Below are 24,623 nucleotides of genomic sequence, written 5' to 3'. Positions count from 1 at the left end.
TGTTGCCCTTGTTTTATTGTTGTAGTTATTATTGTTATTGCTATTGATGTCATTGGATTTTCTCTCTGTCCAGAGAGAAATGGAGAGAGGAGGGGAAGACAGAGAGGGTAAGAGAGAAAGATAGACACCTGCAGACCTGCTTCACCACTTGTGAAGTGACTCCCCTGCAGGTGGGGAGCAAGGGGCTTGAACCGGGATCCTTACGCCAGTCCTTGTGCTTTACACCACGTGTGCTTAACCCACTGCGCTACTGCCCGACTCCCTCTTGGGTCCTTTCTGTCTCCTTATTTGTACAACAGGCACACAAGTTTGTTGTGTGGGTTGGAGGAGTAAATTAAATTGCTTTGTGCACTCATTGGTTCACAGCAGTCAACAGAGATGCCAACAGTAGAATTTTGTTAGGTCTGAGAAGGTGGTCTGGTGTAGCTAAGAACTGGACCCTAGTGCTCATTTGGGCTTAAACTCTGGTTTCCTGAAGACCAGCTCGAGTGAGCAGTAAAGAAGGTCATTTATGGAAAATATCAAAGTGGAGACCTTCAAGGTATACCAGGAAGCCCCGTTCTTACCACCTTGCCATTTTGTATTGCTTCTCTCTCTTTTATGTTTCCATTCCTTCACCCATCTTTACTTCTCTCTCTTTCTTTTCCTTTCTCTCTCCCTCTTTTGGCAGCTCTTCTCAGACATTGGCTTCTTACATATATATTTATTTTGGATAGAAAGGAGAGAAATTTAGAAGGAAGGAAGAGACAGAGAGGGAATAAGGAGACAACTGCTTCACCACTTGTGAAACTTCCCGCTCTGCAGGAGGGGACCAGGGAGACTTGAGCCCAGTAGGCTGTGTATACACAGCTTAACCAGGTGCATCAATGCCCACGCCCCAGACATTGGCTTTAATGAGGACCTGTTCTCTTTCACTGACACAGACGATATTTCCCGAGTCAAGCTTTCAGTCCAGACCCAGCCAACTGATGACTACATCAATGCCAACTACATGCCTGTAAGTGGGACTCTCTTCCTACCCTCTGACTCCGTCTGATGGCATTTTCTGAGCTCTTCCTTTCGTGTCTCTGTCAATGCCGTATGTTGCTTTCCATTTTTAGGGCTACCATTCTAAGAAGGATTTCATTGCCACACAAGGACCTTTACCTAACACTTTGAAAGATTTCTGGAGAATGGTTTGGGAGAAAAACGTATATGCCATTGTGATGCTGACCAAGTGTGTTGAGCAGGGAAGGGTAAGTCGACATGCTTTTAATTAAAAAAAAAAATACACGTGGTCCAGGAGGTGGCACATTGGATAGAGCACTGTACTCTCAAGCATGAGGTCCTGAGTTCAATCTCTGGTGGCACGTGTGCCAGAGTGATGCCTGGTTCCTTCTCTCTCTCTCCATCTATCTTTCTTATTAATGAATGAATAAAGTCTTAAAAAAAAGTACACTTAATTGATTTGCATTGTCATGAGCCACAAAAGACAACCACTCCCCACAAACATTAGCACCTCTGTTCTTAAAAATCTGCTTTTTCTCCTCTATGAAAAAAAAAATTGTTGAAAAATATCTGTGGTAGCACTACCTTCCTTTTGGGGGCAAATTTCACTGTTTCAAAATTTACCGTGCAGGGGTTAATAAGCAACAGGAGGTGGGCTAGTACAGTGGGGAAGTTCCTAAGGAAACAGATCCATCATCTGTGACATGGAGGATTTGCCCAAATCTATGCTTTTCAGCTGTGGAGCCCTTTATGCAAAATCTCAGACTTATCTTAGCAGCCCCCTTTCCCTTGTGAATGTTAAGGGTCCCTGAATCTTATCAGTGGCTTAAAATTTGTTGAGGGGGGAGAGAGAGGGAGAGAGACCTATAGCATTGCTTCTCCACTTATGAAGCTTCTCACCGCTCTCCCTCCCCCCCCCCCCCCACGCAAGTGGGGACTTAGGGCTTGAACCAAGGTCTTTGTGCATCATTACATGTGCACTCAACTGGGTGTGCCCCTGCCTGGCCCTGATTTAGCATTTCTTAAGAGCAGCAAAACCTTCTATTTCCAAAACTTCATGTTTTGTTGAAAAGCCCATACTAAGTTCAGAACTCCATTGCCTGAGAAACAAGGACTTAATTGTCCTATGAATTCTTTACTGTGTGCTTGGTGCTTACAGTAGAGGCTAGGGCCTAAACCAGTGGCTGCTGAGTTTTAATGTGCATCAGAATCATGGCCCCCAGAAGGTTCATGGTGGGACCTCCGGATTTTATTTCTGCAATTCCCAGGCACTGCTTCTGTGACTCTGGGGCACTCATTTTGGGCAGCTCAGTCCGAGATGATAGTGGGAACCTGCTACTCCTTTTAAAGTTCTTTAGTTTATATTTGTTTGCTTATTTTTGTTGAACCAGTTGTCTGATGCATATGTGTCTTACTGCTCTTGAAATACCTTTTTCATTCAGCTGGAGAGATGGAGAGAAAGATGGGGAGAGAGAGGGGGTAGTGAAAGGGAAAGAGAGAGAGGGAGAATGAGAGGGAGAGGAAGAGAAAGGTATCTTGGTTAATTTTTTTTTTTTTTTGTGGAACCAAATTTGACAACTTTTTTTTTAAGAAAGGGGACATTAACAAAACCGTAGGATAAGAGGGGTACAACTCCACACAATTCCCACCACCCGATCTCCATATCTCATCCCTTCCCGATAGCTTTCCCATTCTCTATCCCTCTGGGGGTATGGACCCAGGGTCATTGTGGGTTGCAGAAGGTGGAAGGTATCTTGGTTAATTTTCATGCAGAAAAGAAGGTTCAGAGGTTGCCAGATCTTTAAAAAAATGATTTATTTATTTGTTAGAGAGAGGAGGAGGAAGAAGAGAAAGAGGAGAAGGAGGAAGAGGAGGGGGGAAGAGGAAAAGAAGAAAGAAAGGAAGGGAGGCAGGAAGGAGCCAGAATGTCGTGCAGGATGTTGAACTTGAACTTCATGTTTGCAAGTTTAGTTCTCTACTTAACCACCTCCTGGGCACACAGATATTCTGACTTATTATTTTTTTAAATAAATCATAAAACAAGAATTGGATGAGAACCTACCCATTTGTAAAGGAGTTGGTAATAGATTAAAATTCATTTCAAAACTATTTTTTATTGCCTGCTTGTGAGAGACAGTAGAACACTACAGTGCTTCACTTGCATTTGTCTTTTGAAGGATAGTTCATTTTTAAAAGAAGATTTATTTCTGTTAGAAAGAGGGAAAGAAAACAAAAACAAAAGAAAAAAAAGGGGGGACAGATCAGAGCTCTGCTTAGGCCTGGCATATATGGAGTGGGGACTGAACCTGGGACCTCAGCTTGCAAGTCCTTAGGCTCTAGCTACTTTTGAGCTTTCTCCATACTATGCTTTTATCTTGTTTTTGTGGGATCAACCCTAGGACCTCATGCATGTAAAGCATGCACTCATTGCTGCACCACCTCTCTGGCTCTCAGTTAAAAAAAAAATTAAGGGAGAGAGCAAAGTGGTTATGCAAAGAGACTCTTATACCTGAGGCTCTAAAGTCGCAGGTTCAATTCCTAGCACCACTATAAACCAGAGCTAAGCAGTGGTCTGGTTAAAAAAATTCAGACTGAAATAGAGCTAATTAAGGTCCCTACTCAGTGCCTGATGCTTGTTTTCTATATGTGGTGGCCATTTGTAAGGTATTTTAAAAATATTTAATTTATTATTTATTTGTAATGAAAGAGAGGTGCAGAGAAAAATACATTGAGAGAGAGAGAGGAGAGAGAGAGAGAGAGAGGTGCTGGGTGTTGAACCTGGGACCTCAGAGCCTTAGGCATGAAAGTCTTTTGCATGACCATTATGCTGTCTCCCAAGCCCACTTGTGTCTTAGTATCAAAATGCAATTTTACTTTAGACCAAATGTGAGGAGTACTGGCCCTCCAAGAAGGCTCAGGACTATGGGGACATAACGGTATCAAATACAGCAGAAATCATTCTTCCAGAATGGACCATCAGAGACTTCATGGTGACAAATGTAAGTAAGAGGTCAAGGTGGACAGATCACATTTAAAACCAACACATTAATTTTTTCTTTTCTTTCTTTCTTTCTTCTTCTTCTTTTTTTTTGTACATTAGAAACTTTTTTTTTGTTTTCCTCTTTACAGAATAAAGAGTTTATGTTTACAAACACTCGAAGCATTCCTATAGCTTTGCTTTCTCTTTATTATTTTTATTTACTTTTTATTTTGCCTCCAGGCTTATTGCTGGGGCTCAGTGCCTGCACTAAGATCCCACTGTTTCTGGAGGCCATTTTTTTGCCCTTGTTGTTATTGTTGTCATTGTTGGATAGGACAGAGAGAAATGAAGAGGGGAGGGGAAAACAGAGAGGGAGAGAGGGAGGGATAAACACCTACAGACCTGCTTCACCACTCGTGAAGCGACCCCCCTGCAGGTGGGGAGCCGGGGGATTGAACCAGGTTGATTCTATGTTTTGGCTCTTGTGAATAGTGCTACTGTGAACATAGGGGTGCATGCATGTATTATTTTTCAGTCCTGGGAGAAATTTGTTGTTGGATCAGATGATATTTATGTTTTTTCCCAAGTTCTGATACTTTAGTTGTAGCTGCCTTTTAACTATTTGTTGTGGTCTGGAACGGAGGTCCTGCCTGAATTCACCTGTCTTTCTGATGTTGTTCATCTGCCTTTCCTCCACTTTCTTCGGTTTTCAGAGCCAGACAAGTGAGACTCACCCACTGCGACAGTTCCATTTCACCTCCTGGCCAGACCACGGTGTGCCTGACACCACTGACCTGCTCATCAACTTCCGGTACCTTGTTCGTGACTACATGAAACAGAGTCCCCCCGAGTCGCCGGCTCTGGTGCACTGCAGGTATGCAGGCAATGCTCTGTGTGCAAGATTTCAAGTGTTATGATACATGTAGACACTTCAGGAAAGCAAGGAAGAGCAAGGATTATAGTAGGCATTTAAATTTAAGGAAGGAGAAGGGACTGTGTGGACTTACCACCTAAGTCCTGAGTTCTTGGAGCAGGGACTGGTGAACTGTACGGTTTGCCATGGGTCAGATCTGGTCATCTGCCTGTAATATTTTAAAATCACAATAGATATTAGTTTTCCTTTCTTTCATTTACTTAATTAATTTTCCTTGACATCAGTATTATTACTAGGGCTCAGTGCCTTTTTTCTTTCTTTCTCTCTTTTTTTCTTTCTTTCTTCTTTTTCTTTTTTTTTTCTTCCAGAGTTATTGCTGGGGCTCCTTACCTGCACTGCACTATGAATCCACTGCTCCTGGTGGCCCTTCCCCCCCACCCCCATGTTATTGGATAGGAAAGAGAGAAATTGAGAGGAGATGGGAAGATAAGAGAGGGAGAGAAAAGAATAGACACCTGCAGACCTGCTTGTGAAGCGGCCTCCCTCCCACCCTCACCCCACCATGGAGATCCAGGGCTCGAACCAGAATCCTTGCGTGGGTCCTTGTGTTTTATACTATGTGCTCTTAACCCGGTGTGCCGCTGCCCGCCCCTCCCTATTTTTATTTTATTTTATTTTGATAGGACAGAATTTGTGATGGAAGGGAGGAGATAGAAAGACAGAGAGACACCTGTAGCCCTGCTTCACTACTTGTGAAGTTTCCCTCCTGTAGGTGGGACCTGGGGTGTGAACCTAGGTCTTTGCTCGTGGTAATAACATTTGCGCTCAACTGGCTATATCACTGCCTGGCCCATGTTTGTTTGTTTCTTTCTTTCTCTCTCTCTCTCTTTATTTCTTTTAATATTTATTTATTCCTTTTTGTTGCCCTAGTTTTATTGTTGTAGTTATTGTTGTTGTTATTGATGTTGTTGTTGTCGGATAGGACAGAGAGAAATGGAGAGAGGAGGGGAAGACAGAGAGGAGGAGAGAAAGATAGACACCTGCAGACCTGCTTCACCGCCTGTGAAGCGACCCACAACTGGGATCCTTGTGCCGGTCCTTGCGCTTCACGCCACATGTGCTTAACCCGCTGTGCTACCGCCTGACTCCCACTGCCATGTTTCTTTTGGCTGATAGATATGAAGTCTACATGTGGGTCTCCTATCTATTCTGTTTGTTTGGTTATTTATTTATGTATGTATGTATTTTCAAAGATTTATTCTTACCTTACTTCATGAGAAAGGGAGAGAGGCATAGACAGGCAGATGAGAGCACTGTCCCATGATGATCCAGTGCTGAGACCTCATGCATTCAGAGCAGGTGCCCTACCTGTTGAGCCACCTTCCTGGCCATCCATTCTTCCTCAGACATAGGCAAAGTGGCCCTGAACTTGACTGTTCCACTCCCTTCACGTTTCTGTGTATATCAACACATAGCCACCTATTGCTACAGTGAAAAATTATTATTGTCTTTATTTATTGGGTAGAGACAGCCAGAAATTGAGAGGGGAGAGATAGAGAGGGAGAGAGACAGACAGACACCTGGAGCCCTGCTTTACCACTCGTGAAGCTTTCCCCCTGCAGGTGGGGACCGGGGGCTTGAACCCAGGTCCTTGCACATTATAACATGTGCGCTCAATCACGTGTGCCACCATCTGGCCCCTTGCTACAGTTATTAATTTTTTTTTTTTTATCTATTTGTTACTGGATAGAGAGAGGGAGAAATTGAGAAGGGAGGTGGAGATAGAGAGGGAGAGAGACAGACGCATCTGCAACACTGCCTCACCCCTTGTGAAGCTTTCTCCCTGCAGGCGGGGACCAGGGGCTTGAACCTATGTCCTTGTGCACTGTAATGTGTGCACTTAACAAGGTGCACCATTGCCTGGTCCCTTGCCACAGTTATGTATAGCTTTACATTTCTGTCAGATTTTATAATATTTATGTTTCCGTGGCCTGCTTCCTTCATTTGGCATCTGCTTACTTTGCTGTTTTGTAACACAAGGCTCTTGCTCATCATGTTTATTGAAAATATTTTTTTGACATACAGCAAGCTGTGTATGATTAAAGAAGAAGAGATACCTGTGAAAAGTCCAGCCATCTGTTGTCCTGTTTTTTGTTTTTTTTTAAATTTCTTTTTTTGAAATATTTATTTATTCCCTTTTGTTGCCCTTGTTGTTTTATTGTTGTAGTTATTATTGATGTCATTGTTGCTGGATAAGACAGAGAGAAATGGAGAGAGGAGGAGAAGACAGAGAGAGGGAGAGAAAGACACCTGCAGACCTGCTTCACTGCCTGTGAATCGACTCCCTTGCAGGTGGGGAGCCAGGGCTCAAACCAGGATCTTTATGCCGGTCCTTGCGCTTTGCACCACATGCGCTTAACCCACTGCACTACTGCCCGACTCCACTGTTGTCTTGTTTTTATAAATAAAGCTTTATTAGGACATACCCACACCCATTTTCTTTCTCTGGTGGTGGAAAGAAACCATTTAAGTCTACACAGTTGAAGGAACTTATTATCTGGCCCTGTACAGGAAAATTAATTGCCGGGGCTGGGTGGTGGTGCACTTGGTTGAGTGCACATGTTACAATGTGCAAGGACCTGGGTTTGAGCCTCCCGGCCTCACCTGCAGGGAGAAAGCTTTACGAGTGGTAAAACTGGGCTGCAGGAGTTTCTGTCTTTCTCCCTCTCCATCTCCTTTTTTTATGCATAAATTGGGGAATGGAAGAGCTCTACACAAGAGGTGTAACCCATTGTGATGTGCTCATTTCTCCTCTCCTTTAGTGCCGGCGTTGGAAGGACGGGCACTTTCATTGCTATAGACCGTCTGATCTATCAGATGGAGAATGAGAACACCGTGGATGTCTATGGAATTGTGTATGACCTGCGGATGCACCGGCCTTTAATGGTGCAAACAGAGGTGAGGCCAATGCTAGTGTTAGACAGTCCAACCTTGTCTGTCTGCTTGTCAATCCATCCATCCATCCATCCATCCTTGTTTGCATTTATCTCCTCCCATCATCCATTTTTTTATATTTATTTATTATTGGATGGAGACAGAGAGAAATTGAGAGTGGTGGGGGAGAGAGGGAAAGAAACCTGTAGCCTTACTCTGCCACTTGTGAAGCCTTTCCCCTGCAAGTGGGGGCCAGGGGCTTGAACCTGGATCCTTGCGCACTGTAATGTGTGCGCTCAACCAGGTGCGCCACTACCTGGCCCCTTCCATCATCCATTTTTTAAAAGATTGCCCCATGACAAAGGAACACCTCCTGCACTGCTGGTGGGAATGTCAGTTGGTCCAACCCCTGTAGAGAACAGTCTGGAGAACTCTCAGAAGGCTAGAGGTGAACCTACCCTATGACCCTGCAGTTCCTCTCCAGGAGAGATGATATGCTAAGGAATCAAACACACCCATTCAAAAAGATTTCTGCATACCTATGTTCATAGCAGCAAAATTTGTTATAGCCAAAACCTGGAAGCAATTCAAGTGTCCAACAACAGATGAGTGGCTGAGTAAGTTGTGGTCTATATACACAATACTATTGTAGTAGTATTGTATAATACTACTCAGCTATTAAAAATGATTTGACTGTTTTCAGCCCATCTTGGATGGAGCTTGAATATATCATGTTAAGTGAGATAAGTCAGAAACAAGGATAAATATGGGGTGATCTCACTCATAGATAGAAGTTGAAAAATAAGGTCAGAAGGGAAAACACTAAGCAGGACTTGGACTGGAGTTGGTATATTGCACCAAAGTAAAAGACTCTGGGGTAGAGGGCAGGATTCAGGTCCTGGAACATGATGGCAGAGGAGGACCTAGAGGGGGTTGTACTGTTGTGTGGAAATGTTATACATGTACAAAATACTGTATTTTACTGTTGACTGTAAGCCATTTATCTCCCAATAAAGAAATGAAAAACAGACTGCCCTACTTCATACCTTTATGCTAATCTCCGATGATGAGACTCTTGCTCTCTGGGTCCAGATTTTCCCAGAATTCTCATTGCTTTTCCCACCAGGGTTATCACTGGGGCTCAGTGCTGGCACTATGAATCCACTGTTCTGGGCGGCCATTTCTTTTTTCCCTATTTTATTTGACAGGACAGAGAGAAATTGAGAGAGGAGGAGGATGTGGCGGGGTGGGGGGGGGAAGGGAGAGAGGGAGGGAGGGAGGGAGAGAGAGAGAGAGAGGGAGAGAGAGAGAGAGAGAGACAGACCTGCAGACCTTGCTTCACTATTTTTGAAGTGTCCCTGCTGCAGGTGGGGACTGAGTGCTCGAACCTTGGTCCTTGCACATGGTAATGTGCGTGTTCAACAGTGTGCCCCACTGCCTGGCCCACTGGCTATTACGTTTTGACTTGTGTTGACGTTGAAGTGTTTACTTGAGGACTGGGAGGAGTTGGGCAGTTGTAGTCCCTTTGAGGATAAATAAGGGGCTGTTAATCTCTGGGACCTGTGCTCATGTGTTTGTCTCTGTCCTTTTCCCAAACAGGACCAGTATGTTTTCCTGAATCAGTGTGTTTTGGATATAATCCGATCTCAGAAGGACTCAAAAGCTGATCTCATCTACCAGAATACAACTGCCATGACAATCTATGAAAACCTTACACCAGTAACTGCATTTGGAAAGACGAATGGTTACATTGCCTAATTCCAAAGGAAAAACCTTTCCGGAGTGAACCCAACCGTCAGACCCACAGTAGAGGAAACAGCCCCGTGTCTATGTCTAGTATCTTAGTTCTTTGTTCTGTTTTGTTCGAACTAATTGGAGGCTATGAAGCTGCACATGATAAAAAACACACGGCAGATAAGAAGTTGGGGCCCTCAGGGGGCTGTGGATGGGTGGTGAACAGCTCACCCACATTCCCAGAGGCAGTGGGATGAGTTCACTTTTTTTTCTTCTTCTTGAGGATTATGGAAAACCAAGAAAAGTGAGCTATGCTTTTTTTTCCCCCCCCCTTTTTCCTTCTTTTTTTCTTTCAAAACAGATTCTTTTTAAAAAAGACTATTTTATATGATTCACACGCTAAAGCCAGAATTGTGTTCGGTTGAATATATTTGAAGTATCAGAGGTCTATTTTTACTTACTGTAGCTTGGAATCTAGCTGATGGAAAATACATAATCATGGGTGATGATCCTGTAGGGGGTGGGGCGTTTCTGGCGCCTCTCCCGCCTGGGTTTTCTATTTTGAACATGTGCCTTTTCTGAATTATGCTTCCACAGGCAAAACTCAGTAGATATCTCTATTTTTGTATTGACTCTCATGATTGGAATATACGGAATATTGAAACAGATTAGCATCCCGAGGTCTGGCCCTCTCAGGAACATTCCTGCTTGTATTTGACTTGAGGAGGCCTCCCCTCGCCCTCTTCCCCGCCCCTTCCTCTTGTTTTGTGCTCTGTTCTTTCTTCCTTTCCCCTCCTCCCAGTTTTCCCCCCCAAAGACATTTCTGTTGACTACGTTTTCAGCCCACTGGTTGAGTGAGAGTGGAAATGAAATATCACCTGCAGAACTTCCCGGAGGGATGGGGGTAGGGGTGTGGGGGTAGGGTGGGATGGGGTGGGGGGGAGGGAGAGAGCAACCAGCCCGACAGTTGTCATCTTCTTGTGTTCCAGTTTCCTCACTTCTCTTGTTTCTCTGTATTTGGTAAGAAGGATTATTTAAAGGTGCAATATGTGACTTAGTGATTCATGATGCTCTAGGTTTTAGTAATGTTTTACTCAGGTTGGCATTTTGTGCGTGTGTGTGTGTGTGCGTGCGCGCGAGCCTGTGCTCTTGTCTCTTCAAAAGCGTGGTGGTTTGTGAAAACAGTGTCAAACGTCCCCTTCCTCCCTCCAAGTCCACTGGCTTTTGTCCGTTTCTTGTTACTCCTGTCAGGATCTACTGTATATAGAGATACTAAACTCTTTAAACAGTCATTCCTTGGAATCGAGGTGTACACAGTTTGTATCAAAGATGTAATTATTATTTTTAAAACCTCTTTTCATTCTACTGCTGCTGTGATTTGATTTTTTTTTTTAAGTGTAGAAGATTTTTTTTTTCTTTCGGCTTCAGGTGTGTATCTACCCAGAATCTCCTCCACGTGGATGTAGATTTATTTTATTGGTACATACTCTGTCAGTTTCTCAAGGCATTAACATGCAAGGATGTTCTTTGGTTTTGTTTTATATTGTGGCTCAGGTTATCTTGTGAAAAAGTTTGGAGTTTCTCCTCCACTCGGCAATGAAGTCTGTCCGAGGTCTTATGAAGGAATTCCCCCACAGAAGTCCTGTGGATGTTTCCCACAGAACTGAAATTCTGCTGTAAACTTAGGACAGATGTGTCCTGTTGAAAACGGGAAGTGGTGGCTTCTCCCTGTGGACCTCGGGGTGCTGTCTCCTGGCCCTGCCTCGGCCTCACTGGCACTTTGATCACTGACTGGACGTGTTCATGGGTGTTTCAGGGTTCTGCAGGGTGAATCGCTGTGTACCGGAATCCTTTGACTAGTTTCAGAGGTTCCGCATAGTCTGCCTTTAGGCCCCCTTTCCCTCTGAGGTACTGAAAGGATTAAATGGGGAGGGGGTAGGGTTGAGGGTGGGGGGGGTCTTGTTTTGGGAGACCCTTCCCAAATGGAAATTGCACTTTTTTTTCTCCCCCCTGAGTCCTTTGCTCTCTTGGGAAGCTAGGGGTTCATTCAGTGTCAGGCCCTAAAAGGGCCAGGGTGGACCCTCTTGAGTCCACTTCACAGGGGCCTGTGGCCCTGTGGGTTTGCATCAGGGAAGCTGTCTGACCTGGGGTGACGAGAAAGTCTGGTTCGGAGCCCAGTCTGCCACACTGGTCCGCCCCTCAGTGTGTGCAATCCAGAACATTCCCTGGGAGTCCGATCAGGTGGTGGTTTTTGTGGGCTACACATCTCCCGCTCCAGTTTACCTCCGCATGTGCTGGAGGTCCAAGCCCACATTGTCAGTCCTGGTCCTGTGCTGTGCCCACCCTCTCTGCCAGGAGAGGGTGGAGGGAAGAATCTGCAGAATTCCTGCGTAGAATGAAGGCAGCGATCACAACCAGAGTGTAGACCAACCAATGTCCACACCTGGACACCTCCCTACCTCCTGCTTGGTGTGGGTGTGGGAAATGGGCAAAAGTCAGACAGCACCTTGCAGCCTGGGCAGGGGCTGGGGACCAGCCTAGGGGGCCACTGAGGCTTTTTGTAGTAAATGAGAGGGAAGATGAAAGTGTAAATATAAAAGACACAGCAAAGGGGACTGTGTGTCTGAGCACCTGCTCCTTCCAGGAGCCCAGTGAGATGGCGGAGAGGGTGCTGGCCCTGCTTAGTGTGGAGCCACTGCCCAGTGAGGGGCACCAGTGTGGGACTGACAGTGTGGGTCGTTGAAAGGATTTGAGATTGGTGATTGGTGGGTTTGGAGATTTGGCTCATTGAGAGCTTCTCCCAAGAGGAAGGACTTTTCTTGTTTCCATCTAAGTGACCGGCCCCAGTCGGAAATGACATGGGTGGTTACTTGGTGTCCTTCAGTTCCATGGCATAATGGTCTCCACTGGGTTTGGTTTGTAAAGTCAGGGGCTTCTGGTAGCTGGGGGCCAACTTGAGCAGTGGACTGTCACCTGTTTGCTTTTCAGTTGGAACAGAGAAGCCTTCTTTCCTCTAGAAATGTTTGGTGGTGTGCACTGAGCTAAGTAGCTCCTGGTGACAGTTTGCCTCTGAGCCCCCAGTTCTGAGTGTTCAGACTGTGTGTGGAGTGTTCGACATTCTGCAGTTTCTGTTTTTTTTTCCCTATCTCCTCGGGGGCACATATGAATAGGATGTATTGATGTGGACTCTAAAAACTGTAATTTTCTTGTAACTATTTTGGAATGATGCGTATTTCTAATGTTTGTTATACCTGTATAGCGTATTGTTGTTGGTTGCTTTTTGTTTGTTTGTTTCTTTGTTTTTTAAGGAAAAACAACAGCCTGAAAAAAATTTTTAAAAAAGACTTACAAATACCAAATATGAAAAAAAAAAATCAACACATTGTGCCAATGTTTGTTTGTTTATTTGTTTCTCCCCTTCTTCGTTGAAGGCAACATCATTGTGGGTAGCAAAACAGTTTTGCTGGGGGGGGTCTTGGGTTCGAGCATCCTTAATAAAAATGCCTGTCTCTTTGTGACACTGAACTAGACCTGCTGCCCCATGTTGCAGAAAAATAAACTCTGTTAGACTAACTTTCACAACACAGAAGAAGTTTTGTAACCGTTTTGAGTCTGCAGTTGGGAGTTTGGATTTTTGAACTCACATCAGCCTCCCTCTCTTTCATCCATAGAAATGAGAGAGTGCAGAAAAAAGCCAGAAACTGGAAGAAAAAAAGGGGGTGGGGGAGGGGAAGCAGAAAACAGTCCAAGACCTTCAGTTCTCACCTCCTGGATCCATGACCCTACAAATGTCTCCTAGAACAAAGCCTACATTTGGTCTTCAAAAAAGTTATTTTCCAGAGGGCCAGGCAGTGGTAGAACACACATACTACTATGTATGAGGACCCAGGTTCAAGGCCCCCGTCTCCACCTTCAGGGGAAACTGCTGCAGGCATCTCTCTCTTTTTATCACCCTCTATCAAAAAAAAAAAAGAGAAAAAAAAGAAAAACATTATTTTGAAGGGACGATTAGTTAAGCAGGTTGTGGAGGGGGTATGAATAGTTGACCAATTTTTTTTTTCTTTTTAATTCTGATTGCGTCCTTTTGCTGCTAGAGTTAAGTTCCACCAGTTTCTGCATCTCGTTCCCCCTAGCATCTCCCTCATGGGCCATTTCCGCCCAGCCAGTCCTTTTGGGGCCCAGGCTTTCCTTGTGTTGGTTTACTTGAGCTGCCATACCAAAGTACAACACACGGGGGCGCTGAAACAACGGGACCGTCATCGCTCTGGAGGCCAGACCTGAGTCAGGACTGGTTTCTTCTGAAGTCCCCTCCTCCTGGGCTTCCATGCAGGAGGGTGTCTTCTTTTTGCTGTCCTGTGGGTTGCCTGATTGTCCTCTCCTTGCAGAGACATCAGTCAGACTGAATCAGGGCCCACCCAAATGACCTCTTGCCTTTATTATCCGGTCTCCACAACATAACTATAGTTGGAGGTACTGGGAGGCTGTGTCTGTGCCTTTGGGGGAAACATACTCAGCCCAGAGCACAGCCCCGCAGTGATCATGTGCAGAGGGGAACGGGAGACAGGTGAGGAGGCGTCTAAGACGTGGCGGCAGGTGCTTTGCAAGGCAGCCAGGTCTGCAAGGGGTTGGATTAGTCTATGGCTCTGGCGTGGTGTCTTGGACAAGTCTCCAGAAATGTCAGAGGGGTTTGCCTTTTTTCCTTGTTGATGGGTTTGGGGGCTCCCAGAATGGTAGGGGAAACTCTTGAAAGTATGGGTGGTTTTTATTTTGTTTTATGTTTTATTTTTATTTTGGTTTTGCTTTAATGTCAACTCTCAGAAAACTTGGGTGATTTTGTTTGGAGATGTCTCTTAAAGAGTTCTTCTTGCCTGAGACAAATGACTCCATACAAGGACAGAGAGAAACTGAGAGAGAAGCAGGAGATAGGGAGAGAGAAAGATGGCATTGTTTCACCCTTGTGAAACATCACCACTGCAAGTGGGAACTGGGGGCTAGAACCTGGGTCCTGCTCAACCGGATGCACCGCTGACTGCCTCCTCCCCCAGGACACTGTATTGAGCACCCATTAAGCACCAGTTGCTGCCGCTCAGTGGCTGAGGGTTCCCTGGTGAACAGAGCAGATAAGAATCTGGCCACCGGCGCACGTGGTGCAAAGCGCAAGGACCAGCATAAGGATCCCAGTTCGAGCCCCCGGCTCCCTACCTTCCAGGGAGTCCCTTCATAGGTGGTGAAGCAGGTCTCCAGGCGTCTTCCTCTTCCCCTCCTCTCTGTATTTTCTCTTTGTCCTTTCCAACAATGACATCAATAACAAAAATAAAAACAAGAGAAACAAAAGGGAAAATAAATATAATTTTAAAAAACATAAAAGAAAAATAGAATCTGACCACCAGGAGCTTATGACTTGGAAAGAAGATCTGAGGTGTGTTGGATGGGGCAGCTTTGGTGAAACAAACGTACCAGCTCGGGCGCTGATGTCCGTTTGTCATTTCTGTGAGGCAATGACCCCGTCAGGAGCAAGCTCTCTGCATCACAGTCTGCAGGTGACTTCTGCTCTGGGGAGAGACAGCATGGTACCTCTCGGGTCCCTTAGGGGAGTGGGGATGGACACAGTCCGTCCTGCTCATAAGAAATGGATGGCCCAGTGGGAGGCTCCAGGGTGAGGGGCATGTGTGGAGGGGCAGGTGTCAGTAGCCCAAAGAAACCCTGGATGTTTAAAGGTGAGAGATAGCAGCTCCGAATGGGCGGATTTGAACCTGCAGTAGAGTTTTAGCAGGATAAGAGGGCTGGGGAAGGCTGGAGGTGTGAGAGTGTAAACTGCTTAGGGAGTGAGCAGAGGCCGAAGGGAGAGGGCGGCTATGTCTCTAAAGGTAAGAGCTGTGGTGACTAAATGCTTTCTCATCGCCAAACAGCTAGGCTGGCCATGTAGCTCAGCTGGGTAGTGTGCTGCTTTGCCATGTGTGAGGCCCAGGTTCAAGCCCAGCCCCCACAGCACAGAAAGAAGTGTTAGTGCTGTGGTCTTTCACACACTCTCTTTGCCTCTGTCTATGTCTAAAATAAAAAGTAAAGAAAGAAAAGAAAGTTCCCACCTGCTGGTGTGCTGCAGGTGTCTCTCCCTCTCTTTCTCTTTTTTGCATCCAGGGTTGTGGCTTGGTGCCAGCACTATGGTGGGGAGGTGAGCCCTCAAACTGGGATCCTTGTGCTTTGTACTATGTGCAACCAGATGCGCCACCGCTCTACCGCCCTCCCTTTCTATCTTCCCCTACCCTCTTGGTCTCTGGCTGTCTCTATCCAATAAGTAAAGAAAATAAAAAGTTAAAAAAAAAAGAAAGGAGAAAAAAAGGAAAATAAAACACAGCATCAGAGAGGCTGGGTGATAAGTCATTTGGTATAGTGAGCGCATTGCCTTACATGGTTTCTGCATGAGTCCTGATGACACACGGGGGCGCTATAAACGCCACCAGAGAAGCTCTGTGGATGACGGAGCAGTGCTGTCATCTTCCTCCACCCCATCTAGACAAATTAAAAAATAGGCTTGGAGGGCTCACTCAGCAGAGGTCCTAGAGCCATTCCCCAGAGCCATAGGGGGAAAAATAAATAAATAAAAGCAAACAACAAAACAACCCCATGGCATTGGGCATAAGAGAGAGCTCATAGATATATATATACAGATGTAAACACACGATTTTACTCTCCGTGTTCTCTTTGAGTGGATACTAACTGACTGGGATCAGATGGGAGGAAGGACACTACCAAATGGTTGGTTGATTCACATGAGTGAAGGTATAATTTAAAACATTGTGCCACCATCCATGGACTTCCTCTTGTTCGGTCCTTGCTGCTCTCTGGTGGTGCTGGGAATCCAACCCAGGGCCTCAGCTATACAAGGCTGGCTCTCTACAGCTGAGCTGCCCTGCTGGTCTCCAGTAGTTTATTCACACGTTCAAGTATGAACAGAGCCTGGAGGTATCTGCCACACACGAGGAAAGACTGAGGACTCGCCCACACCTCTATCCTAGAGACATGCGCTGGAAATTACAACAGAACCAGCCAAGTCTGGGTCTCCTGCTGGAAGACGATGCACAGGCTGGGGGTGGGGTGGGGGTGGGGGCACACATGCCCCATCTTCCTGCTTTGACTCTGGTCCACAACTTTTCCTGCCTCCATTTCCTTTTTCAGTTCATTTGACAAAGATTCCCAGGTCTGGCCCATAAACTGAAGTATCCTGTGACACAATCACCTGTGTTCTTGAATGCTCTGACTCTTAACTGAGAACAGCAAATCAGGGGCCAGTTGGTGGCACACCTGGTTGAGTGCACATGTTACAGGGCTCAAGAACCAAGGTTCAAGCCTGTTGCTTAAGTTTCGGGGGCTCCAGCAGGCCGGGCTAGCTTCACGGCGGTGAACAGAGACTCGAGGACAAACAGCTAGGCCGGGAAGCTGTATTTCTTTATTCAAGAACAACAATTCATAAACTAACCCAAACTAATCACCACACAAGCCCCCAGTCCTCATCTGCAAGGGGAAAGCTCTGTGAGTGGTAGAGCAGAGCTGCAGGTACCTCTCTGTCTCTCTCCCTTTCTACCTCTCCCCCTTTCAGTTTCTGACTGTCGCTACTCAATAGATAATCCAAAATTCAAAAAAATTGTAAATAAGAGAATGGTCTCACTAAAATGCTAGATGTGAGTAGCCACGAGATAGTTCACTTGGATAGTATGTCACGTGCACGTCTCAGGTTCAAGCCCAGCTCCTACGGCACTAAAGGAAGCTTTGTCACTGTGATGTATTTTACTGACTCCGCCTCTTATTTCTTTTTTTTTAAAAATTTATTCCCTTTTGTTGCTCTTGTTTTATTGTTGTAGTTATTATTATTATTGCCATCATTGTTGTATAGAACAGAGAGAAATGGAGAGGGGGGGAAGACAGAGAGGGGGAGAGAAAGATAGACACTTGCAGACCTGCTTCACCACCTGTGAAGCGACTCCCCTGCAGGTGGGGAGCCGGGGGCTCGAACCAGGATCCTTACAACGGTCCTTGTGCTTTGTGCCACATGCACTTAACCCGCTGCGCTACAGCCTGACTCCCTCTGCCTCTATTTCTGTATTATATTTTTTAAAAAATATTTTATTTATGGGCGGAGGGTAGATAGCATAATGGTTATGCAAAGAGACTCTCATGCCCAAGGCTCCAAAGTCCCAGGTTCAAGTCCCTGCTTCACCATCAGCCAGAGCTGAGCAGTGCCATGGTTAAAAAAAAAAAAAAAAGAAAGAAAAAAATTTGGGTAGAGACAGAAATTTAGAGGGGAGTGAGGAGATAGGAAAGAGACAGAGAGTCACCTGCAGCATAGTGAAGCTTTCCCTCTGCAGGTGTGGGCTGGGGGCTTGAACCCAGGTCCTTCCACAATAGGAAGTGTTTCTATCTAAAAAAAAAAGTGGTGGCTGGAGTCATGGTAGGGCAGTGGGTAGAGCTCAGGAGCATAGGAATCGAATGTGTGTATCTTTGCAGTCCCTGGCATCACACAGACCAGAGTAGTGTTCCGGTCTTTCATAAAAAATAGTATCAACCCAGTGTGGGTGGGGAGGGGGGGTGGGGGAGGATACTTCCAAAGTTCTCTTGACAGTCTTCCCTTTCTCCTGGGGTTCACAGCCTTATGGGACTGAATGCCGAAGACCTATGGGCTATCTGGAGGACAACATAAGGCTGTAGGCTTCCTTTGTTGAAAAAGAAGAAAAAAAAAGATACTTGCAAACTGTGTTGTCAATTGCTGTTGGCAGTTTTGAATGTAGCCACTAGGTGGCACCAAAGGACTATGAGAGGACAGTAACAGACTTGGAAACTAGGAGGCAGAGGTGATGCTTAAATATTAACAGCTGAGGAATTGTCAGTGCCAGCAGCCGGTAGCTTGCCCCTTATAATTTATCATGTAATATGTTACAGGTGAAAAATGTTTACGAAATCTAGAGAAGGGGGAAAAATTCCGTGCAGTCTCCAACTATTTAACTATAAATATATAGATAGCCCTCAATAATTCCCATTACCGCCTTCTTGCGGACTTTGCTCACATTGCACCCTGTGGCCTTTAGAATTTTGCAATCTCATCAGTGGCTTTCTATTCCTTCTCCTCTCCTCTCTCCTCTCCTCTCTCGCTCTCTGCCTCCCCCCCCGCCCCCCCGTTTCCCTCCCTCCTCTCCAGGTCCCTGGCCACACTATACCCCGTGACTTAGAATTTTGCACTCTCCCACTCAGTCATACGTTCTCTCTTTTTCTCCCTCTCTCTTCCCTATGAAAAGCACGTGAAGGAGTACACAGCTTCCAGCCAACAGTCCAGTGACCTTGGAAAGCAAGTCTCCAATCTCAGCGATGCCTTCAGGGGGCTACTGCTTCTCTCCCCTAATGAGAGACCTTGAGCTGGAATCACCAGTCAAGTCAGCTTCAGATTCTGGCTGCCAGGTGATTCTGGTCTGTATTCAGGCCAAACAACATTACCCGTCACATTCCATCTAAGCCCCTGCACCGGTTGGAACCTCCTCTGGCTTAAACCCACAGCCATTAAAAGGGGGGTATTGTATGCAAAATTCAAGAATAACTGCGAGCTAACTGCTTTGCTACATCAGCAGAAGCTAGAAGTATCCATTCTGGGTTCTTTTTTAAAAAGATACTTTATTTATTGGGTAGAAAGAAATGGGGAGGTAGGGAGGAGAGAGGGAGGGGATGAGAAAGAGAGACAACCATAGCACTGCTTGTAAGGTTTTGCCCCTGCAGGTGGAGACCAGGAGCCTGACCTCAGATCCTTGCACATGGTAACAAGTGCAATCAACCAGGTGCGTCTCCGCCCAGCCCCACGGCTCAGAGAAGTTCTTTGTGAAGTGTCCTGCTGAGCAGTGCAGATGGAGTGAGTGTAGGTAGCCCTGGTCTCCTCTTTTCCGAGGCAGAGTCCTGAGCTCCTCTCCTGGCCTGTGCAGTTTTCCTATAGTCAGGAGAGTTCTGGGAAGGAAAGAGTTGAGACACTTTACGTTGGAAGGAAACTTGTGCGAGCAGGTCAGGGTGACCCTGGCATCACAGAACCTGCATGAAGAAGAGGGGCCCTGCTTTGGTGAGTTGATTCTACTCTGAGCTTTGGGTGGGAGATTTGATTCGGTGTAGAATGGCACCCACTGGACCATTTTTTCCCTTTTGTTGTTTGATTGTTGTAGTTATTATTGTCATCGTTGTTGTTGGATAGGACAGAGAGAAATGGAGAGAGGAGGGGAAGACAGAGAGGAGGAGAGAAAGATAGACACCTCCAGACCTGCTTCACCGTCTGTGGTCTGTGAAGCCACTCCCCTGCAGGTGGGGGAGCCGGGTGCGAACCAGGATCCTTATGCCTGTCTTTGCGCTTTGCGCCACCTGGGCTTAATCCGCTGCGCTACTGCTGGACTCCCAGACCATTGTTTTTGAAAAGCCACAACTGAACTTCTTAGAGTGAGCAAAGAGAACTCTGACCTTGGAGTTCAAGTATAGCCTTTAGCCATGTCCTGAACAGGATCCAAACCCACAGGAGAACCGACCAAAAATAAGTCCTTTTAAAAAATATAATATTATTTAAAAATTATAAATTATAAATATAATAAAAAAATTATAAATATAATATTATTTAAAAATTGCTTTACAATAGTATATAATTTCTTTTTTCCCCTCGTTACAGTTATTGATGGTGCTTAGTGCTTGCATTATTACCTCACTGCTCCCAGAAGCCCCACTTTTTTTTTTTATAGAGATAGAAACAGGGAAAGTGGTAAAGAGAAAGACTCCTGCAGCACTGTCCTACCACTCGTGAAGCTCCCCCCCTTGCAGGTGGGGATCAGGGGCTTGAACTTGGGTCCTTGAGCATGGTAATGTGTGCTCAGTTGGGTGCACCGCTGCTGAGCCCCTGTCACTACCTGACTTTAGGAGTGTAGCTTCACTCGGGTCTACCTCACCACACCCACCGACTCCTCCCCCAGCCCCTCCCTGCCCTCTTCCCTCTGGTCAGCACCATCATATCCACAGAATCCAAGAGCCAGTTTAGCTATTATATTTTGTAAGATCATTTGCTTTAGTTAACTGTAGCCCACGTATAGAAGAAATCATCTGGAAACAACCTGGCAGTTTTCTTTGACATCTTTACTTCTTTCACTTAGCATAATCACCTCAAATAACATATATATATATTTATATTTATATATTTATTTGATAGGACAGAACATTTGAGAGGGGAGGAGGAGATGGAGAGGGAGAGAGACAGAGAGATACCTGTAGTCCTTACTTCACTGCTTGTGAAACTCCACCCCTGTAGGTGGGGAGCGGGGTCTTGAACCCGGGTCCTTGCCCATGGTAACGTGCATTTAGCCATGTGTACCACTGCCTGGCTTCTAAGTTCCATCTATTTTGTCCTTAAAGCTATAATGTCATTTTTTTTACTTTTATTATTTGAAAAATATTTTATTTATTAATGAGAGAGATAGGAGGGAGAAGGGGAGGAGGAAGTGGAGGAGGAGGAGAAGAAGAGGAAGGAACCAGACATCACTCTGGTACATGTGCTGCGGGGAATAAAACTCAGGACCTCAGGCTTGAGCCCAGCACTTTATCCACTGCACCACCACCCAGACCACAAAGTCGCCATTTTAATGCCTGAGTAATATTCCATAACATATTACTAGCAGAAGAACACGATCCTCTCCCCTTACCTTTGTATGGCGTTTCCACAGAGGAGGACACAGAGTGGTAAGCAGGATACACCCCCCCAACACCCTCTTTCCCTCCCCCTTTCTCTCTACGAAGGAAAAGAATGAAGTACAGATAAAAATTGCCAACTATTTCTTATCTTTAATTCTGTTAACAACCGTTAACTAGTCAAGGCAAATGTTTGTGAACATAAACATTATAAAGCGCTGAGGGGCTGGTGAAATAGCTCACTTAGATAGCGTGGTGCTTTGTCCTGAGCACGACCCAAGTTCGAGCCCAGTCCCCACTTCACTGAAGGAAACTTGGGTGCGGTAGTTTCTCTCTCGCCCCTCTTTCTACCTCTATGTCTCTACGAATGAATGAATGAATGAATGAATGAATGAATGAATGAATGAGTGAATGAATAATCAGAAAGAGTGCATCATCTACTTGACCCTCCCTCTACCCCAAGGGGAATGGGGGCCCTTGTAAACTGACACAGAGAGAGAGGTGGGCTTCCTAAAGAAGTTTCAGGGGTGTTTTAGCCACACCCCCATAGCCTGTGATTGGCCAAGTCATAGTCACATGGCGCTGACTTATGCAAGTCAGGGAAAGGCGAGGGTAGATAGTATTTATGTTCCAGTGTGGTGTTCTTGGGGCTAGAGTTCCTGGGACTTGACGCCTTTACTTACTTTAGCAGTACTTACATTTCTGTTACAAAAAAACCCCAAACCCAAACAAACAAAAAATCCCCTAAAACCAGATATTCCTGCTACCTCAAAACCTAGCCCTTTCCTTCCAGTCTCATCGCACTCAACAGCGCTCCTTTGCTTCATCACTTGCTGATGGTTCATTTAGGGAGATGCCGTATTTTGGCTATTGTGAATTGTGCAGCTACGAGCATCAGGGTGTGTAGAATCTTTAAAAAAATTTCTATGACTGCTGTCATCCAAGGCCACCAATGACCCGTCTGGCTCAAGGTCATCCATAGTGTCGCCATCCAGCTGGAAGGGCCAGCTTAAGGGACAGGGCAGGGCTGGGTGGGGAGGCTTCTGTGGGCCAGGACTGGAAGATAGATATCACATCCCTTCCTCTTTAAATTCAAAAATTATCTTTATTTATTGGACAGAGACGGTCAGAAATTGAGAGAAGGGGAAGAGTTAGAGAGGGAGAGAGGCACCTACAGAACTGCTTCACCACTTGTGATGCTTTGCCTCTGCTGGTGGGGGGGACCAAGGACTTGGACCTGGGTCCTTGAACATTGTAATATTTGCACTTAATCAGGTGTGCCACCACCCAGGTGCCACCACTCTTTCCTACTTTTTAAGATTGATTTATTTGAAAAGACAGAGAGATTGATAGGGGAAGGGGGAGATAGGGAGATGCCTGCAGCCCTGCTTCACCACCAGTGAAGCCCCCCATCTGCTGGTGGGGAACAGGGCCTTGAACCTGGGTCCTTCCTTGTGTGTAGTAATGTGCATGCTTAACCAGGTGTGCCACCACCTGGTCACTTCATCTCTTCCGTTCTAACTCCAGTGGGAGATATGAGGGAATTAGCTGAGCTGGGAGTGAGGAGGGGATCATGCCATTGTCCTGTGCCACTTGAAGTTATGGCAGTGGGCACAGGGCAGGCCTGTCACCTGGCTGGATATCCTCCCTCCTAGAGCCACCCATGTGGGGAAGACAGAAATGGGGGAGGAATAGGCCTGCATCTTCCTGCCTTGACATGGTGACCCAGGCACTCACAAACGCCTAGTTTTCTGGATGTAATAGGACTTCTGGGAGAGGCTGGTCCCTGGTTTGGTCTATGGTGCTGTGACTGGCACCTTAAGCAGGGCTGTGTTCTCTTGGCCTCCAGTCACATCTTTAATGACTCTCTCAAGCTCCTGGGAATCTCAAGGAAGTTGAAGACAAGGGCTCCCCAAGGATAACACTAATTTGCTCCTTTGCAAACTTTTCCTCACTCTTCCCTCAGCTCCTTTGGGGAGTAATTAGCTTCCAAAGGTTGCCTCTGCCTGGGCCCCACAAAGCCAGAGAGGACCCACTGATCATCCAACTCACAGAAAAGTCAGCTAATTGGCGCTTTTTTTCTTTCCCTTGATGATCCTTTGCCTGCAGAGAACTTTTTCTACTCAGTGCAGAGAGGAGGTCAGTACCTGCGCGTTGGGAACTCCTGAGAACACAGAGACTTGATTAGCACTTCGGATCATTAATATATTAATCATACTGTTTTGCAGCTTGTTTTAGCATTTGAAAAAGGATTTATTTATTTGTGTGTGTGTGAGAGAGAGAGAGAAGAGAATCAGGTCAGAGCTCCAGCCAGCACATGCCAAGAATCGAACCCAGGGCTTTACAAGTCCTGCACTCTACTACTGAGCTATCTTTCTGACTGCTTAAAAGAAAGGAATAGTCTATTCTGCAGTGTAGGCAGTATCAGTATATGTAGACGCACCGACTTGTGTTAGTCGGCTTGGGTTTCCAGGGCAGAGAATCATAATCTGGGTGACTCACACAGCAGAGGTTTCTTCTTCTTTTTAATTTATTTTATTTGATAGGACAGAGAGAAACTGAAAGGGGGAAGAGGAGATGGAGAAGGAGAAAGACAAGAGAGTCACCTGTAGTAATGCTTCATCACTTGTGAAGCTTTCCCCCTGCAGGTGTGGGGGAGGACTAGGGACTCGAGCCAGGGTCCTTACACATTGCAACATATGCACTCAAACAGGTGTGCCACTACCCTCCGCCCCCACTTCACTTATCATCAGAACAATGCAAATCAAAGCTACACCGAGATTCCACTTCCTATCAGTGAGTACGGCCAGGGTCAGCACAGTAAGAAGTGGCAGATGCCTGCAAGGCTGTGAGACAGGTATTACGGTTGCAGATATGCAGCCCTTTTGGAAAACTGTTTGAGGAGTCCTTGAAGAGATGAAAATGGGAGTGGGGAAACAGCATAATGGTTTTGAAAAAGAGTCTCAGGCCTGAGGTTCTGAGATCCCAGATTCAACCCCCAGCACCACTACAAGCCAGAACTGAGCAGTGCTCTGGCCTTGCTGTCTTTCTCCCATTAAAAGAAAAATAAATACACTATTTGAAAGAATGGAAATATCTTATGATCCTGCAACACCACTCTTAGGCCTTTATCTTTTTTACTTTATTAGTGATTTAATATTGATTTCCAGAATATAAACCACACCGTCCGCATCACCTGAGTTCTCCTACGGTTGCAGATATGGGCCAACCACCATCTCTACAACTATCTGTCTACATTTGTACATAATTGCCCCTTTTTTCCTTCCAGGTCTAGTTCTCTCTTCTCCTCCAAGCCACACATAACCCTATGACTACATCCAAATGTCCCTCCCTTTCTCCTCCTTTCTCTCCAGGTCCTGATGGAGCGGAAGTTTAGAGCCCTCTTATCCTCTTCCTCCTATCACT

At 45.8% G+C, this 24,623-nt stretch overlaps 1 protein-coding gene across 1 annotated transcript in view; it reads left to right on the top strand.

The window, feature by feature from the left end:
* The window catches only part of PTPRJ (protein tyrosine phosphatase receptor type J), a 181,865-nt gene extending 171,736 nt beyond the window's left edge, over positions 1-10,129 (top strand). The window contains exons 18-23 of the mRNA XM_060176410.1: positions 924-997; positions 1,101-1,235; positions 3,867-3,986; positions 4,681-4,841; positions 7,664-7,799; positions 9,375-10,129. Coding sequence (XP_060032393.1) covers positions 924-997; positions 1,101-1,235; positions 3,867-3,986; positions 4,681-4,841; positions 7,664-7,799; positions 9,375-9,533 — 785 coding nt within the window. The 3' untranslated portion in view covers positions 9,534-10,129. The remainder of the gene's footprint in view (positions 1-923; positions 998-1,100; positions 1,236-3,866; positions 3,987-4,680; positions 4,842-7,663; positions 7,800-9,374) is intronic.
* The last annotated feature ends 14,494 nt before the right edge of the window (positions 10,130-24,623 follow it).

This window comes from Erinaceus europaeus, chromosome 17, assembly GCF_950295315.1.
Source record: "Erinaceus europaeus chromosome 17, mEriEur2.1, whole genome shotgun sequence".
Lineage (NCBI taxonomy): Eukaryota > Metazoa > Chordata > Mammalia > Eulipotyphla > Erinaceidae > Erinaceus > Erinaceus europaeus.
The sequence above is the reverse complement of the archived record's forward strand: the minus strand, read 5'-3'. Positions and strand labels throughout refer to the sequence as shown.